The 18780-nt window shown below is 39.5% G+C and overlaps 1 protein-coding gene across 3 annotated transcripts in view; it reads right to left on the reverse strand.

The window, feature by feature from the left end:
* Positions 1 to 18780, reverse strand: part of FGF10 (fibroblast growth factor 10) — a 91677-nt gene that overhangs the window by 63072 nt on the left and 9825 nt on the right. Inside the window, exons 1-2 of one of the 3 annotated variants that reach the window (XM_085326411.1) lie at positions 1617 to 1694; positions 459 to 1197 (exon numbers count right to left, since the gene is read on the reverse strand). In XM_085326411.1, the coding sequence (XP_085182537.1) occupies positions 459 to 795 (337 nt within the window). In that variant the 5' untranslated portion in view covers positions 796 to 1197; positions 1617 to 1694. The other 2 variants (XM_085326409.1, XM_085326410.1) reach the window with 2 other exon arrangements.

Genomic DNA, 18780 nt, shown 5'->3' on the forward strand with positions numbered 1-18780 from the left:
GGGAAGGAGGCAGCGCAGAGCTCTCGTGCGGCTCAGAGAGAAGAGCGTGTGCGTGGGGGAAGCCGATGCATTGTTTTAATATAGCGTTCTCATCAAGGCACTTTAATGACAGGGGATAATTATTTTCAGACTCAGGAGACAATATTCCCCCCCCTCCACCCACCCACACTCCGCGCCACATCCTTACCAATCTTCCTAATTTGCTCTTCTGCCCGGCAAAGACACAAACCGTGCTCGGCGAAGCCATTTGCAAAACAAATGCGCCCGGACTGATTTGCAGACGCGGGGCTGCAGGGAGCTGCGTGAGAGAGGAGCCCCCCCGCCTCTCGCCCTCTCCCGCTGCCCGGCGCGGCGTCGCCGGGGCTCCCCGGCGCGGGGCTCGGGCGCCCCGCGGTTGGGGCGGCGGCGGGCGCGGCGCCGCCGCGGGGCGCTCGGGGCCGCGGCAGAGCCGTACTTACTGAAGGGGCAGTTCTCCTTCTTGGTGCCGCTGACCTTGCCGTTCTTCTCGATCTTGAGAAAGTACTTGTTGTAAGAGTAGAGCTTCCTCTTGCGCACGTCTCCTTGGAGGTGATTGTAGCTCCGCACGTGTCTCCCCGCACTGGAAGGAGAGGAGAAGGACGAGGGGAAGGAGGAGGATGATGAAGAAGAAGAGTTGGTGGCCTCCGGGGACAGCATGTCCTGGCCGAGGTCATGGCAGGTGACAGGCACAGAAGACACCAAGAAGAGTAGCAGCAAGCAGCAGCAAGGCAGGTGGGAAAAGGCTGAGGCACCATTTGTCAGTATCCATTTGCACATTGTACTGAAACTCTGGGCGCTGGAAAATGTCTTATCCAAAGAAACATACTGGAAGGGTAAAACCTGGTAAAAGGCAAGTGGAGAGCCGGTGGTTGCTGCTTCTGGTTAGATCCCTCTGAGCTCTGATCTGGCCTGAAGTAAGTGCACCAACATCCATAACTCAGGGGACAAATCGCCTCAGAAGTTGTTGCCTTTTAATCCTGCGAGTCCTCCCTCAGAAAAAAAAAGAGCTGTTTTTCTTTTTCTTTTTTTTGGGGGGGGGTTGCTGTGGTTAATCCTCTTTCCTTTTTCTCTTCCCCCTCCCCACATACACACACACTCCCCAACCTGGTTTGAGACTTCCCAGTAGTTATTTTGTTCTCTTCCTCACTCCTTTCTTCACCATCTTAGATGCAGAAAGGTCTGAAAAATAGATGACAGCAAAATGAACAACAACAACAATAACCAGCAGAAAGGGGTGCTAGAAGGGATTTTTCACACACACCCTTTTACACACACACGCACTCACACTTTGTGGCTTTGCACCTTCTTCTGATCCCCACCCCCTTGCTTTTTGCAAATCCTAAACCAGTTGCACAACTCGTCCTTTCTCACTGACAACCCCAGAGGAGGCAGTTTCTTTGTTTTGCTTTGAATTCTCCAGAACAGTATTAAAAAAAAAAAATCCAGAGAGACGGAGGGAGGGAGAGAGAGAGAGAGAGGAGAAAGAAAGAGGGTGGGGGGAAATCCCAACTTGTCTCCCCCCCCTTCTCTTCCCTTCCTCTCCCTCCCCCTTTGGTTGTAAACAGGTTGGAAGCTGTAGCCTAAATGTCAGCGATTACAAGGCAGAGGTGGGATGTGCCTCTGGTGGTCAACCCTTATTTGCAGGGGGTCAAGCAGCGGTGGGACATCTGAAACCCTTTTGCAGCTGGAGCGCGCGCGCGCGCCTGCTGCGGAGGAGCCTCGGGAGCTGCCCGGGCTTCCTCCCGGGCGGCGGCGGCGGCGGCGGCCGCCTTCAGCTCGCTCCTAATTGCTCCTAAAGCGTCCTTCTCCGCTGAGCGCTGGCCACCAGCATGGCTTGGAGACTCAGGCTTTACTAATTTCCCTGTCTTCCCGGCTGAACCAATCCCCTCGAGGGAAGCCTTCCTTCTCTCTTCTTCCCCCCCCCCCCCAAAGAAATTTGTTTTCTAGTGCAGGATTTTATTTTATTTCTTTGGCAGTGAAGTGCTCGAGAAAGCCACCTGGAGCTTGTTGCCTGCTAGAACTCCCCCTCCCCCCTGCTGGAGGAGGGGTTGGGTGGAGAGGTTGGAAAGGAGTACATACTACAGGCAGACCCTGGAAAAGCAGATTATATGCTGGTCAGAGAGAGTAAAAAGGGAAGAGACATAATTAGCTCCTTTTCCTTCTTCTTTGCCAGCTTCCATGGAGGTCTTTCTCCCTCCTTTAATGAATCACTGATTTTTTGCTTCCGTTGCTGAAATAAAAAGTTCACACTTTAGCCTGCTCTTCCTTTTAAGCCTCTCAAGATTTATTGTGTCTCTTTCCCCATCCTCACCCTCCTTGTCTCGAATGAAATCAGGGCTCTAAATGACCATTTTCTAATTGCTAACATGAGTCATTTACTGAATCAGAGTCTGACTTCAAAGCCAAAGGGGCTTTATTAGGACTGCAAAGGTTTCCCCATAAAGTCTGTCTGAATGTTTTGCTGTCTTTTTTTTTTTTAACTAATGCAGTTTCCTTTGCCAGAAAGAAATAAAATTTCTATTTTTCCAAGGCTATTTTAAAGCGATTTTTCAAGCTGTTATTTTTGTGGAGGGGCGTATGTTGCTGTTTTTCCTCTTTGCTTCCATCTCTCCTAATAGGTTTGTCATTTCACATACTGGATGTTATGACAGATTCATATTTCAATCCCGGCACTGACCTGTCCATTTAGCCAGTGGTTAACAGGCATCTTCCATGTGATGTACTGTGTTTTATCACCATAATAAGGGATCCAGGATTGATGGGATATGGGCAGCATGTGAGACATTCAATTTTGGGTCAGTACTTAGTATTGTAAAATAACTGAATTGGAATGCAAGTAGGGGAACACTGGCTGAGAGAATGGAGTCATGGAGAGGTGAAGTGATGCAGAAACAAAGTGAGTTACTGAATAGGTAAAACCAGAACATTTTGAAGCAGACACAGTTTAATAATACAGATCAGTGGAACGCAATGGAAAACCGCCTATGCAGTCACATTTGGCATTTGGAGTCAATCTTAATTTAAACAACAGAATATGCAGAAAAGGRCAAATAGTGCTAAAATTAGGCTGATTCATTAGATTAGGATGTTAAATATATTGTTAACTTCACAACAGAAATTACAGATGATTTTCTCCAATTACAGTGTTTATTCTGGAAAGAGTTGGCTCTTAAATTTATGTGTTCAGCTTCTGGGGGTGACATTTAAACAGCCTTAAAAATGAAACCATTTAATGTTAGAATCAATATGTTTTATGATGTTTTTTACGGTACTTCAGAGTATTTATTCTACATATATTTGCACTTAGTGCAAAGCATTTCAGAAAAATTTTTGGTGAATCTGATTTAGGCTTTCCTTTTGTGGCAACTAATTAAAAAAAAAGAAATAAAAACAAAATGAAAAGCAAAAGCCTACTCTGCGGTAAATGCCGGACAGCTTATTTGTGTGCCTGCAAAGCTAACTTCAATGCTTGCATGCTGTCTAGGTCATGAAGGGTACAAAGCAAGATTTCTGAAACTCAGGTTCTTTCAATTCCAACATCTTAAATCATAGATAATTACAAAATATCTTAAATTTATACATTTGAAGAAACTTTGTTTTTGTATTTGCTCTTTTTCCTGTCCAATGTTGGATAATACAGTAAACTGGCAGTTTAGGTTCTCTGTAGTGGCAAGAGAAAATAGCAGTGAGAGCTCAAACAGATATATTTAACCCCTACTGCTTTAAAACAAAAATGCCCACTTGAATTTATGCTTCTCAAAGAGTTCTGCTTAGACTATTTTTAGCTTGTAGTTGATTGAATGAGTTAAGAAAAAACTAGATCTCCAGAATTTCATATTAAATCTGGTTCTGGCAGGTGCAATAATCAGCGCAGTAYTTAAAGCTACTACAACACATAGAGTCCTTTTCTATGCCGTGTGATGACAGGGAGGGCATTTACAAAACAGAGTCCAAATGAAAAGCTGACATAGCTTTTTAGATTATATCTCATTCTTTTTTCTACTTTCTGTATAGCCTTTCTTTTATAGCACAGTTGAATCCCTAAATACCCCACTACTTTGTATTGTTAGGTCACCTCTTAGGTTAGCCTGAGAAAGCCTGAGAAAGGTTCCACAGGAAAGATGCACTATTTAACGGAATTCAATCTGTCCCAATAGATTTGAATCACTAACATAAATGTATGAATGTAGATTATATCTCTGTAATGAGGCCTGAATCATTCTCAGTTACTTCAAAGGACTGAAATTCAACCTTCCTTTTTAGCAGCAACAATCAGACCTTAATGGGTTCCTTTATTAATTGTTCCATTGCTAAGTTTGAAAAGGAACTACCTTCAGTACAGGTCCTAGACCAGAAATGGTACCTGCTGCTTCTAAAACAGTGTTTCTGTTTTGCCTCTTACTGCTCTAAGATTTTGTGAGAGGCTTCTTTCACTGCAGTCTTATAAATACTGAATAACACTGACCCATCCACAATGAAATAAATAAAACGCTTCCTAAAAATGTGCAAAGAGTTGAGAATATATTTTAAGGATTCTTTGGGGGCTATTTTCTTTCCAAAGAATGTTCAGGGAAATGAATTGCTTAGGTAAGTTTTAATGAAAAATAGTCCAAACAAAATAGTTTCCTGATACAAGCAATTGCTTGTATCATATTTTTGTCATTTGATCAGCGAGGAGGGATTTTCTGTTTTCTTTTCCTTGATAAGTAGATGACTTGAATCAGAGGAGTATTTCGAGGTAGTTGGAATAGATTTTGCCTTGTATGATTTCCCTTAGGCAAAACATTATCTTTTCTGGTGGTGTAAATAAGCTCTGTCTGCGCCTTTGAGCATTAATATAATCAGTTCAGTCTCAGATGTCACCAGCCCCTCAGTTTGGATTGCTAGATAGTAATCATGACCATTTGCTGCTTACAGTATGATTAGAGATGCACATGCGTCTTCCGGTCATGGGACCCACTTCTGTTCTTATTCAAAGTGTTGGGAAATTTGCCAGTGATTTGACTGAGAGTGACTTGGGCCAGGAATGTCACTGTCACAGATGCATTTCTGCCAGAAAGGAGGCAAGGGATGCTAGATGACAGCGATGGCTCAGATGTGCCCATCTATATGTTAGCGACAAAGTGCAGAATTTGGCAGTGTTGTAAAACATGGATCCCCATTAAAAAAAAAGTGGTATGGCACATAATGTCCACAAATAACCAGCCAGCAAGGACACAAGCCATTCAGCTGAAGATGAAATGCTGGTTGCTGAACTTTCTACACTCTGGAGTTCATGCCGGAGAACACTGGGGACTGAAAGCCATTGAGTTTTATCTAAATTAAATATGGCCTGAAGCTTGAAAAAAACTTTGTTACACTGTTTTTCTTTTGAGTAGTCTGCAAAATCACCACCACTGCATTTGTCTTTATCTGTCACCTTTTCATGAGCCTCCATGTTATTTAAAAAAAAAATCCAAATACTGCTATTATACTCACTTTATATATCGAATGAGGTATAAAAGAAGCCCTTAAGTCATCAAAGATCAAGACTGAAGTAGGTGAAACTCATTCTTACGCTATATAAACCTGAAATATGGCATATAAAGCCAGAGTACTATTTTAGTGGCCTGTAGTGGGATTTAGTAGTGTGTAAAACATGCTCCTCTGTGCACATTCCTTTCAAACTAACCGTGCAGAACTGGAAAAGAACTCGAGTATTTTGATTTTCATGGTCACTCCACTAGACCAGCTCTGCCCTTTAAAAAACAGAGTTTAACAGAGGTTAATAAAATACTTGTTTCAACTTTTTTTTTTTTAATTTCAAAACCACTTGCATTTCTATGTCAGACATAACAACAGACACGTGCAAAACGATTCTGAAATAATCAAAATTTAATTTGGCCAGACCTTGCTCCACCCTGCCAACAGATCTGCTAGTGAGAGTAGCTGAGTGCCTTGCCCAGAGAGGGACTAGTCATCAGGAACGGTAAAATGGTTTTTACACTCTGAGAGCTGGTGGAAGAATACAGATTTGGCTGGGTTACTACTGCCACTGGAGATAAATAATGGTTACCCGGCATATATTGTGTTTTATGTTTTCCTTTTAAGAAACAAACTCAAAGTATTGCAGCTCTTAGGACTACACAGATCATCTTGTGAACAGACATATACATTGTGGGACTAGGCAGGATTTAGTCATCAGGACTTACCCCGTTACTTAGATTAGTAGGACATGTTTCTTTGTCATGGATGTATTGGAAAGATGTCTGAATGCTGCACTTCAAACAGACAATTAAGAAAATTGTTTATTCTTTTTAAAATGCTAATACGTCTATTCTCTTGGAATATGCTTACGGATACGCTATGTCTGGAAAGAAATTACAAAAAGATTTGTAAATAATATATGTATGCCAAATTTGAAAATACCTATGTGATTTTTGTTTGATAAATAGAGCTATTTAAAAAAAGGAAAAAGAAATTGATAAAAAAAAAAAAATGCTTTCTGCAGAGGTCAGCTAGTGGAGACTACAGACCTCCAGATAGTGGAGTCCTATAAATAGCTTTGTGCACGGGTTAGATTCTTGACAATGTTTAGTAATGGTCTGCTGGCAGCCAGTTTTGCATACTCTGCAGCACAAAAATAATTAAAAGGCAATATTTTCAAGGAGTTACTTTAGTCTTAGAGGATCTGTTTTTCTTTCTCATTGCATACAGAGCAGTCATGAATTAAATACCTTCTACTAATATGAGCACTTGAGAATAAAACTGTCAGAAAGTGCCAGGGTGGAGCAAATGTCAGTCAGGTCTTTTCAGGATTCCTTTTTTCCCATCCAATTTCATCTCAGATACACTTTTCACAGAGAAGCCTATCAGGGCTGTGAGGGGAATACTTGTGCGATACTCTGATATGCATTTCCCTCCACATAAGCCAATACACCTGCGGGTTTTCTTTGAAATGGATAATGCTGATGCGTTCAGCCACTGAAGCTCCATGTGAATTTGTTATCCTTTTGCTCGTGGGATTCTCTCACACKGTCTTGAGAACTCAACTGATTTGGTGGATCTAATCTTGAACTATCATTCGAAATGAGCTTGTGTGCCATGCTAATACTTGAAAAAGACAAACTGACACCATCTGATACAGAGTGCAATGACAGCAAATTCTTTTATTTTCCCCTCATACTGGTTATTCTAATTCTTTATAACTTCTGAAGCTCCACTGTAAACATTTTCTCTAACCATTCCCAGGAATCAAATCTTCCCCTGAAACAAGGAGTTGGCTCATTTGTAACATCAAAACTCCTGTTCCCTGGGCAAAGCTTTTCCAGAGGTAAAGATAATTTGGTACTTAAATATATAAAATTATCTTTGTCTTGTTGGATTGTATCTATTAATTTGTTGGGGAATATGGTTGTAATGGGTTGCCACTCAGACAAAAACAGAACAGTTACTCAAGCTTTTTTATAAACGAGAATGCATACCCTGAAAGGTGCTAACTGTCCAACACCCTTTCTGGAGCCAACCAAGATCCCTTTTACAAAGGCAACAAAGCCAAACCAAAAATCTGCAGCTCTGCTAGGCTCCATCCTTCTTGAGTGCTACTAGAAGGGAGCAAAGAAGTCATTTCTAGGCATTAGTTGTGGAGCTATTTGAAACCGAGCTGACAGCTAGGAGCATCAGCCCAACAGCTGAACATGCTTGCCTCAGCGCAGACAACCCGGGAGCCAGCTGGGCTCCCTCTGAGCTAGCTAATAGCTCACGCATTGCAGGGGGAGCTCACGCATTGCCTCTTCTTTGTCACTTCATCTGCAGCAGTCACTAGAATTACTTCTGCGAGTAAGCACCTCTCGGCGAGAGCGGGGGTAAAGAACTCGAGCCCTTTGCGAGCTAAGAAACGTGCTCAGGAGTCGGTAAGCAACGGACAGCTCCCTACTCAGTCTGTGCCGAGCGTGCAGGCGGAAGGCCCTGCGAGGCAGGCTGGGTGCCTGTCAGCCTTCCTCTGTACGGTCACAAGCCTTGAGATATGTAGCCAGTTACGTCTTAGTATAACACACTCTACTCGTGTCTCTATAGAAGTGCTGTGCAGGACTGAGCACCACCTTTCCAAAGACTTTAACCATATCTTTTTGCATGTATATAAAACAAGTATGTCTCATGAGAGATACCATGAAGAAAAAAAAAGTGACTGGACATCTTGAAATATGTGGCACTTTTTTTTGGTTTGTTTTTCCTAAGTACTTCAAGGCTTAGGGCAGACTAGCACCCTTATTATTATTATTATTACTAAGAACATCATGACTCAGATGTAATTACTCCCCTAGATATAGCCGCCTTATTATTTAGTCCTGGATTTCAGAAAGAAAAAGTTAGGCTCTACTGATGTGCTAGGCTCTCTATCAAAGACCAAGTTCCTCAAAGAGAGCTTATTGTGGAGTTGTGACCTTTTTAAAGATGATTTTCTTTTGTTAGAAGGTATTCTCCAGCAGCTGATTATGGTTTTGGAAATACAGCCTAATTAGATTTATATTTATTAGYAGATTGTTTAGCTTTTTATTAAGATCAAAACACAAAGACAAAGGATGACAATATGATATCTTCTTTCAAGCATTATTTAAAATGTTTACAGCATGTTAAAGATTTAAGCAATTCTCTGAAGAGCAGTTATCTATTCTCCTAAGTTTAAAGACATGATTTTTCTTTACAGCATGTGGGTAACAACTGGCCACACAGATCCACACTACTGCAGATTTTAACCACCTTGCCAGTCACTGATGATAATAATTAGCTTCCAAATGTCAGATTCCCRAAAATTGACATCACTTTTGATGCACCCTTCAAGAAAGGAACTTTGAAAATGATGGGCATATTTTTTTGCGTAMGGGTAACAGGTAAAAATAACTCTTTCAGATATTTCTAAATATTAAAAAACTGCCACAGACAGTTTTCCAGCCTCATCAGTGTAGCTCAGCAATATTTAGCCCCTAAACCCAGGCAGAAACCTGCTAAACCAAGAGATGCTACTGATCAAAACAAGCAGTACACCTACCTATATGGCATTACTTCGTTCTGGGCATTTTTCAAAGCAAAAGAACATCTTGTATCCCAAAAAGGGAGAGAGTAGCGAGAAAAGAGAAGCACCTCTGTTTCTTTTTTCTATGACTGTTCTGTGATGCTGCCCTGCCTTTGATGTATTCCTTCCAGCTTTGAATCATAAAGTTATCTATTTCACATGATGATTGGAAAAAAATATTATCTTAGAGCCTTTTTTGTGCATCTGAATGATAGAAATAYAAACAGCAAAGAGCAAGTTACTTAATCATGCTAAGTGTTGACTTTCATCTGTGGAAAAGCACTATTTAATACAAAATGCCATYTAAGCAGAAGGGAGCATATGGAGGGGCTGAGCAGAAAGGTCAACCTACTATACCCACAAATGGTGCTGGGATAAAGACATTTGCTTAGTTTTTGAGGCATTCAATACTAAGGCTTTTATTATAGATATTCATTATGTCTTCTGAAGTTACATGGATCTGTTGTACAAATGATTTAATAAAGCAGTGCTGACCCTTGCTTCACCCTGCCCCATATCAGCTTGACTTGTTGCTTGTGTCAGGCATACGCCAAAAGGTAGTAAAGACCTTATTAGTTAGTTAGTTATTAATGTGGCAAAATCTTGCTCCCTTCAGAAAGCTCTAGGCAGGAGMGACAGCTAATTAGATTCATAGTCACTGAATGGTGATTACCCAGAAAAATTTAAAAAGCATTTACAAATAATATATTAACTCAGACCATGCAATGATGTTAACAAGCAATTCTTCTGGTGCTGGTTCCCTGTGGATGTGCATTCAAATGTTGTTAACAAATTGCATCACTAGATAAGCCACCACAAGTCAGCTCTCTTTTCTGTCATTGCTGAAAGGAAGAAAATTAAGGCTCTGAGCTATTACAGGGTTGAGTTAAAGCTCTTTTTCTCTACAGTTTGCAGTAAAAGGTCCTCTTGCAGAAGTCTAAAACTAGGACCTTGTTTACTGCTCCATTGGACAATTTCCTCCTTAGCGGCTTTCAGAAGAAACGTCCTTCAATTCTCTTGCCATTATTGGGACCCGCAACTGGCAGCTAGGAAGAATCTATGGATAGGAATGGAAACTTCCCCTTCCAAGATCTGTTCAAGTATGCACAGTTTTATAGCCCTGAAAATAGCCCATCTRTTCACCACCCACAGAGCACCTACAAGTTAGAACCTCTGGTGTTAGAGATGAGTGAAGGACACCTGGTCCTTTCCCCAGTTTTTTGGAGCAATGGCTGACATATAGATCTGCTTTCTGAACACTGAACAGACTTGGAGGGGTGACTTGGACCAAGGTGATATCGAACCAATCAATATCAGCTGTTGTTTAACTAGAAAAAGTATTGTCCTCTATGACAGCAGCCAATGTGCAAGTCTCACATCTATAAAGGGATGAATATTGAGATTATGAACAGAAGTCAAGTCACAGTCGTAACGTGTTCTGCTAAGTAAAATGACATAGAAAACAGTGTCCATAAATCAGATGCTCTATTCTATTCTTAGTCTTTGAACAAAATTGGGCTTGGCCCTGCACAGCACTGAGCCCTTTGCCAATGAACCAACTTATTAAGCCCCTGAATATACCAATATATTTTAAATGATCGTATGTATGTGTAAATCTAAGTGTGTGTACTTACTCTTAGTTCTGGATTATTCATCCTTGCCTACTTAGGCCTTCGGCTGGTTTTAGAAAAGTTCTTCAGGTGTGGAATTCGTATGATAGAAACCTGGCTATTAAGAGTGAGATTATCAAGACTTTTATGATATCAAAAATACCAAAAAGGTGGGAAGAAAAACTGTGTTAGCATGGCACATTTTCAAATCTGAAAGATGCTAGCATTTTCACAGCTTGAAGGCTAGCAAGGTAGCCCCTACATATCCTCCCAGGAGAAGATCATTATTAAGGAAACAATGTTTGCTACTGTTGATGAGTATTACAACATTTTATGATCTTTTTCATGGGAAGTTTTAAAAGCTAAAAAGATACTATTTGAGTTGTTCCAGGTGGACATGATCTGGTGCAGGGACTAGTTTAGATGATCACTGAATTCCTTTTCTATAGTTTTCATGATTTTGAATGAACCAAATGAATCTTAATTAAGAACTTAACAGAGTGCTTTGGTTCTAAGGGCCTTAGAAACTACAAAACTACAGCATGAGCTAGAATAGTGCAAGTGCTCACAAGCTTTCACAATAACTTGTTTTCCATTTCTTCTCAGAAGGATCTTTTCTCTCTAAAACCCTAATCCTGTAAAATTTAGAGAATAAACAGGACTCAAATTTCAGCTGATTCTGGGCAGCTGACTTCAACAGATTCTATGTGGTTTTCCTGTGCTGACTAATTGCAGAAAATATATCAAGGCATGGCAATTCTAGAAATTCCCTGGAAATTCCCAGTGGCTAAGGAAGACATTAATTAATACTCATTTAGCGTGTGTTGATTTTTTAGTCCTGCATATAATTTTTCCATTTTAGCATATTTATGTCATATGTGCACATCCACTAAGAGCTTGACATTGAAAGTTATTTTACCTCGTGCACTGAATAGCTGTTGGTAGCACTGTTTGAACACAACTGAGTGAAAATCAATAGCGTAGTAGCAAGTCTTCTATTCCTAAGCCTTGATTTTTTCAGCTATGCTATGCATTCATATAGTTGTGCTTGCTGTCTGTTTTTTTTTTAAAAAAAGAAGAATGCTAGCAATCCATTAAATTCTGGGATACAAATTTCTCCTAGATTAAAAATGACATTTGCTTTAAATACTGTTTTTTCACTCCATAATAATTGCTGGATGATTTTGATTTAGAAGGACAAGTGAACAACATTTAAAGTCTTCAAGACTTACTATTGCATTACTGTAATATATGACTAACTTTTGCTTGTTAAATGAACATTTGTAACCAATTAGTTTGAAGAATGCATCTTTGTGGCTGAGAARAGAGGGCTTCTTCCAATACCCCTTTTTCTGGTGCCTTGGAAGGCTATGGCAGCAAGTAGGGTTTTTTTTCTGCTGGGTTCACCAAGGTGGGGTGATAGCTGGGGATATCAGTAACAGAGACTAGGCAGTCTAGGTTCCTTTTATTCCTCTGGTGCTTAGAAGAAGAGATCTTTGGCTGGTGATGTTATCAACCCTTATACAAAGGAAAAAGAAAAGTCAGAAGAGGCTATCTGACTCTAAGAGGCCTCTATCATAATGCTGTTTACTCGCCACCCTTATTCAAGGCTAAATTAAAAATCTGGGTCCTGTAAATGGTCCTAAACCAATTCTGCAGCCTGTTTACTCAAAGAACTCCTGATGGCTTTAAAAGTATATCAAAAAGGTAAATATTCCATCAGTTTCAARTAACCTTTTCTTTGTCTTTTATTGAGCTAGCTTTTTTGGTATTTTCTGCATGGATAAAAGAYGTGAAAAGCAGAGAACTATACTACGAAATATTATCCTCAAATAGTTGGCATTCAAACAAGTAACTCAATAATAAAAAAATTAGGAAGCTTTAATTTGTACTACTACAAATACTGATGGAATCAATCTCTGGAAATGTGTGAGAGCATGCACACACACAAGCACTTGTGCACACACGTGCATATGTGTGCACACACAAAAACATGAAAGATTTTTTGCAACATTCTTGAAATTAACTGTAATAAATATGATGTCAAATAAGGACCTGAATTTCTAGTCATGGCTGGTGTTTTACTTGTATCATAATAGTTACTAGTTATGCCTTATGTAACTGTCAAAATGTCCTTTCTTGCTGGTACATYTAAGACATCTAAAACATTCTTCCTTTGATTTGAAGAAAGAAGCAGAATTGAGGAAATCATTAGAACTGAATCACTGCCCTAACTGCCAGAAATTACCGGGTGGCTGGAGACAGTGTCATCTGTAGGGGTGAGCTACTGACTGTTTCTACGCAATGTGCATACTGTGAACATTTGTCCATAATAAAGGATTTGGGCATCCTCATGATCATTATCACAGTCCCTAAATGTCTTATGCTTGGCTCCTCTAGAAGAAGCTACCGAATGCTGAGTTTCATCTGTTGTCTGTATACCTACAACAAAACATTCTGACTTATATATGACTCTAGTGGACTCTTGTGTGCTTTTTCCATACTAAAGGAAAGATGCTTTCTTCTTCTTTGAATTTATAGGTGCTTCAGGTAAATCTTCTTTTGTCAAATGAAGAAGGAATCAGTACTGTGAAACAGATGAAAGCACAAGTGGTAATCCCCTTTCATCCACAAGTTTTTACTAATGTGATGGAACTTTTGGGTTCAAATCCATCTACCTAAAGAGGATTTAGATCCACATCTCTAGTCCAGAAAAGTGCTTGAGTCACTAGGGAATGCGTATTATGAGAAAGAATTGCCTCCTCCCTTTTCCCTCTTACTCAATTCTTTTGAAACTTTTCTACTTTGACTGGACTATTGTGCAAAAAACACCAACTGTAACACTGTAGCTTAGGGAAGATCTAGGCTCAAGTTGGTGCTCCATGGTCTGTTTATGTATTTTTTGACTACACTGAAATTCAAGTCTCTCTTTTTCACAAGCATGATTGTTAACACTCACTGAATTGAATCCCTTATGGAGATGAGCAGATTGAGATTTAGGGTTCCAGCATGATGTGCTCTCACCGTGAAATACAGTATGCACTGGGTTGTTGTGATGCTTGGTCCCGTCTCATTTTAGGATCCTTTGTACATATTAGAAATTGATATTTAGATGCYGGTGCAGCTTTGTTGAGGACTGAGACACCTATGAACTTTAAGCAATCTCTGAGCAAAGGTTTTCAAAAGTTCAGTGGGTGAGGTGCGTAAGTGTGCCTTAAATCCAGTTTTGGATACATTGAATTGCCCTGGGATAACACTGTTTGCCCAGGGGTAGTGCTATGGGATAAATTATATCTCACGTGCCCCTTTTGCCTTTGAAAAGGATAAGATCACAATAAAATATTTAACTAATACAATTTAACAGTGAAAGCATTATCAATAGATGTCAAAATACAGAGGAAATCCATTTTGCAAACTAGGAAACAGGCTATGAAAGTGACCTGCCCAAGGCAATGCATCAGGTCAGTGATAGAGTTAAGAGCCCAGTCTCCAGACTCCTAGTCTCTTAGACGCCTAGTTTCTTCCTGCATCTATGCAACAAACTGTTTCTGCTCATACCGTGTCAATTTACTTTGGTTTATAAAATAGTTGACAAAATAGGACCTACTTTGCTCATCTTGTAGTTTAAAATTTTAAGAAATAGTCCATTGAATTTTCTTCTTTATTTCTTAATTATAACTTGCTTTTCTTTTTAAATTACTACCAGCTTTGTAACTTGGTAGCTTTGTAYATGGTAGGCATTCTTCAAAATATGGAATAAAATCTAGACTCACTATTGATAAAGATTGTTTTCTTATAATCCTTTCATAAACATTAGAGTGAGGAATAACTACTATGGCTATCACATCCAACTTGCTTTCTAACATATGCTGCAGAAAGCTCCTCTCTTCCACATGATTCCTGTGGCTAGTCCAATAACTTCTGGTTAAGGGTAGGTTTCCAGAAGTGGAAACTCCAACAGTGGATGCTAGTCAGCACTGTGATGGAGAACAAGCCAGGAGTATGACATCCACTGGCTTGTGGACTGGAAATTCACAAATCTATACCATAGCCTTGCTCAAAAAAAATCAAAATTGAAACAATAAAAAGATACTTCAATTACATAAAAGTGAAGTAGTTGTTGCCTAAGTGTAGAATGCTAAATTTTGGATGAAATATTGAAGAAACTGCCATATTTTATTTTCTGCTTTTACAGGGTTTTTTTAGATTTTAAACTTTTTCCATCAGCTAAAAAGAACAAAAACTCAGCTTAATTTGTGTTCATAACCAACAGATGCATTCAAAAATTATTTTCTCTCTCTCTCTTTCCTGTTTGTGCTATGGTAAATTCATTTTCAGTTCTAAGAAAGGAAAATGAATCCTGTATGTCTTACAAAACACTCGAATTTTTCTTCATTAAAGCTAAAGATAGCAGAACTGAGTCTATTGTAGTTTGTATCTTAGAGTATCAAGGCTGTGGAAAATATTAGTGTAATATAAAATGAGAGTGGACATTTCTACATCACTGGTGTTTGTATTAGTCAGATTGGAATGGAAGAAAATGATGTTGCAGTGAATCAGGTCTTACAGTGCCAAGGTTTTCATATGCTATTTCCTTTAGTAAAACACACTTGCTTCATTTTTGTGGGGAAAAAAGGAAAAAAAGTGGATATGTCTAGACATATGATTGTTCTAGAAGTTTGAGATGTTAGATTTGGTTTTTGTTTTTTCTTTCTGTGARAACCTTAGGAAGTTTCTGAGTAACTAAGAGAAGACTAAATGGCCAGTTTGTCATAACTTAACGTGTCTTATAGATGTGAGATTAAATGTCAGAAAATATTAGAGCTAAACGGAACATTTCATTAAAAAGCACTCTGTATTCATTCTGTAGTGCTGCTTTTGGCTGCCATGTCCCAGCGTGTCTCATGTAGGTGCTGCTGTCATAAGCTCATGTTTCCATGTTCCAAAGTTCCTGATCCAAAGGCCTATGACAGCCACTGGAAAAAGGTCTCTATTAATRTCAGTGTTTTCCAGATCGGGCTAACTGTGTTAATTTGAGATTGTGTACAAGTGTTTGCAAGGGTAGTGACCAGATCACAGTACCTCAGACTGTTGTTATCCTTGCAGTAATGTCACTCTGTTGGTGAGTTTTGAAATCTTTCAGTACCAATCTCAAGACTGCACAGAGTCCCCACTGTATGGCTGGCCTGCCATCCTGTTGGCCAAGGTGCCCTGTAGCTGTGACAGTGGCCGCAGAGAAGGCATTGACAGGAAACCTGAAAGCCTTGAAAGGGAATGTGCTGTGAAGAATGGCTATTTTTACCCCCCTTCTCTCTTGTGGGTAGCCGATGATGGATCAACTACCAAGCACTTTAGTAGAGCGGAAGAATCTCTTTCTTGCCTGGAGATTGCCCAAGACCTTACAGTACGCTAAATGTTGCATAGCCATATATTAAATGCTAGGTCTTGTCCCTTAGAGGCCAGTGTGAAGTCTACATTTCCTGTGTGGATGACTCAAACAATCTTCCTTTAACTACTATCTTCGATGTGCTTAAAAAAAAAAAAGAAAGAAAGAAAGAAAAAAGAAAGAAAAGACGTAAGTTGTTATGGGACAGATTTATTCCTAAATCAATATCATGGCCAAATGGTCTACTTTGCATATTTTTTACGTGGGACTATTTTAAACAAACCCAAGACTACAGTAAAAGGTGGCATTGTTAGGGCAACACCTATAGATCATTGAAGAGGTTCAAGATACCAGAGGATGGGAGCACCACCATATAGCAGCCCCCTAGTTCTGTTTCTCTCACTACTAGATCTGTGCTGACAGCCTCAGAAACACTTTTTATTGCTTGTTTGAAATACTGCCCAACTCTCTTGGCTGTGCTGGTACAGCTTGGGTCAGAAAAGCCATGCAAGCCTGACTGTTTCATTCTGGGAAAGCAGCAGAGGTCATTGTGCATCTATATGAAGCCTTTGGCTGGGACATTGGTATCGCTTTTGTCCTGAAGAGCCCCTTAACTCACCTGTCGTAATTGATGGCTTATATGTTTTATACTTCTCTTGAGATAGSAAGTAGAATTTTTCCAGCCCCTGAAACCTGATTTAAAATATACTAAATCTATTTCTTTATTAAATTTCTTTTTAACAATATACCTTAAGTCACAAAGTATTTAATAAAGGCAGATTCGTCTAAAGCTGATTGGCTATGTCAGTTTTAAGAAGATACCTTTAACTGAGTGGCTACTGCTCAGCACACAAACACAGAYTCCCTTTCAAGCTTCTTTTCCTTTAAAATCCAACTTTAACATGAAGGGGCAGCCAGCTTGCCTTGCTGAAGCAGACTAGCCCAAGTGGGATTTCCTACTTAAAGAGAGTGTTTTTTCTCTCCAAACAAACAAATAACTAGACAGTACCAACACAAAAGCCAGTTGAGAATCATCACATGCATGAAGCTTACTGAGTGACTATAAGTCTTTTTTGATCTTTCAGCATGGACCTCTGAACCCAGCAAAATAAACAACCCAGATTATGTCCTAATTGCTCCTAGCAAGCAGAGCTGCAACACCTGGGTGTGTGGTTTCCCTTTATAAATTAAAAGGTCAAGCTAGCCCCTCCTCTGTTTAGGAAAACATCCTGTGCCTATGCTTTCAGTGGCCTTAGGCAGCTACTCAGCTTTGTGCCGGGGGTTAGCTGTGAGGGGGTGTCTGGTCTGCATATACCTTCCCCCCCCCCCCCCCCCTTTAGGTTGGGAATTTTATCCTCTGCTGMTGGTTTCCTTTGGAAATGTTCCTGTTCTTTAAGCATTAAAGGGACAATTTTAAACAAATGGAAGCACTCTCATATCAAGTACTGAACCTCTGCAGGAATATGTTGAGTCTTCTGAATAAACTGATGTGATCTGCACCAATAGCTATACTAGTGGTATGAAGGTGTCTTGACTACCTCTGCTTATAACCAGAGACTCACCCAGTGAGGATGAATTCCCAGTCACACCAGCTTGCTGTAACAGAAGAAAAATAAGAAGGRAAAATTCTAGTTTCTTAATTAGAGCACAGCAAAAAGGTAAGACATGAACTTGCGTTTAAACAGAAAGTTGAAAAGAGAACAATCTGAAAGAAAAAAATCTCTGGTCTACCAAGTTTATATTGTTTTCTTTTTAGCAAGCCTGAAACAGGCAACTGAAGACAGAAAGGAGCTCTGTAAAAACATCTGCTATGTCTCCATTCCCAGTTTTCTTTTAGACTCTCTTTCAAAGTGTGTGTTGTTCCTTTCTATTGGGAGGCCTAAAATTAGGGTGATTGTGCTGGAAAACACAGCCATTTGTGTATTTCTTTACAAGCGTGAAAATTTCTTATCAGACTAAAGTGTTGTTGCTGCTTTGCTTTTCTAGTTTTCTATATAAACTTTCAAATCTCTTTGAAAGTACTGCAGGTATGATATATTTTAAAAAAAATAAATCTTTACAAGGAAGTATCATTTTACACTAGGAAAAAGCGTTCAGGAAAATAATTAATTATGGGGTTACCAACAAACAGTCCAAGTCCTGATACAGAAAATGAGAATTTCATAGATATATACTTAGTGTTTGTATCTAACACTACTGGATGCTGTGCCATAGCTGAAGCGATATGCAATATCAGTTGAAGTAAGATAATAAAATGATGTTTTTATTGATAAAAGACACCTGTTCCCTGAAAAAAAAAAAGACCTAAATAAATCAATATCTAGATGTGGTATTTTTCTACTGAAGCTGCTAATGGAATGACGGTTTTGTGAAATAGTTACAGGTCATTTTAGAATGGCTACTGAATAGTTATTTTGGCAGATTTTTTTCCCTAGACCAGATTCAGAATGTTGTATTGAACTGTCTCTTCACTGGTTTATTTAGCACATGTTTTCTGGAAAAAAAAATAAAAATCAGTAGTAGTGCGTCACAGGGTGGTCACATTGACTGTTGGAGCTGAGTGGCTGGGCATCTGTACTCATTGGATTAATATCATTCCAGAGGTATCTAATTAAGTTTTCATGTGCTATTTCTGTTCTATCACAAGAAAACACTTCTTTTTCCTTTTTTTTTTTTTTTTTTTTTTTTTTTTTTTTTTTTTTGTTTCCCAGGAG

This window comes from Rhea americana, unplaced genomic scaffold (assembly GCF_003343005.1).
Source record: "Rhea americana isolate MKP2758 unplaced genomic scaffold, rheAme1 scaffold_13, whole genome shotgun sequence".
Classification (NCBI taxonomy): Eukaryota; Metazoa; Chordata; class Aves; order Rheiformes; family Rheidae; genus Rhea; species Rhea americana.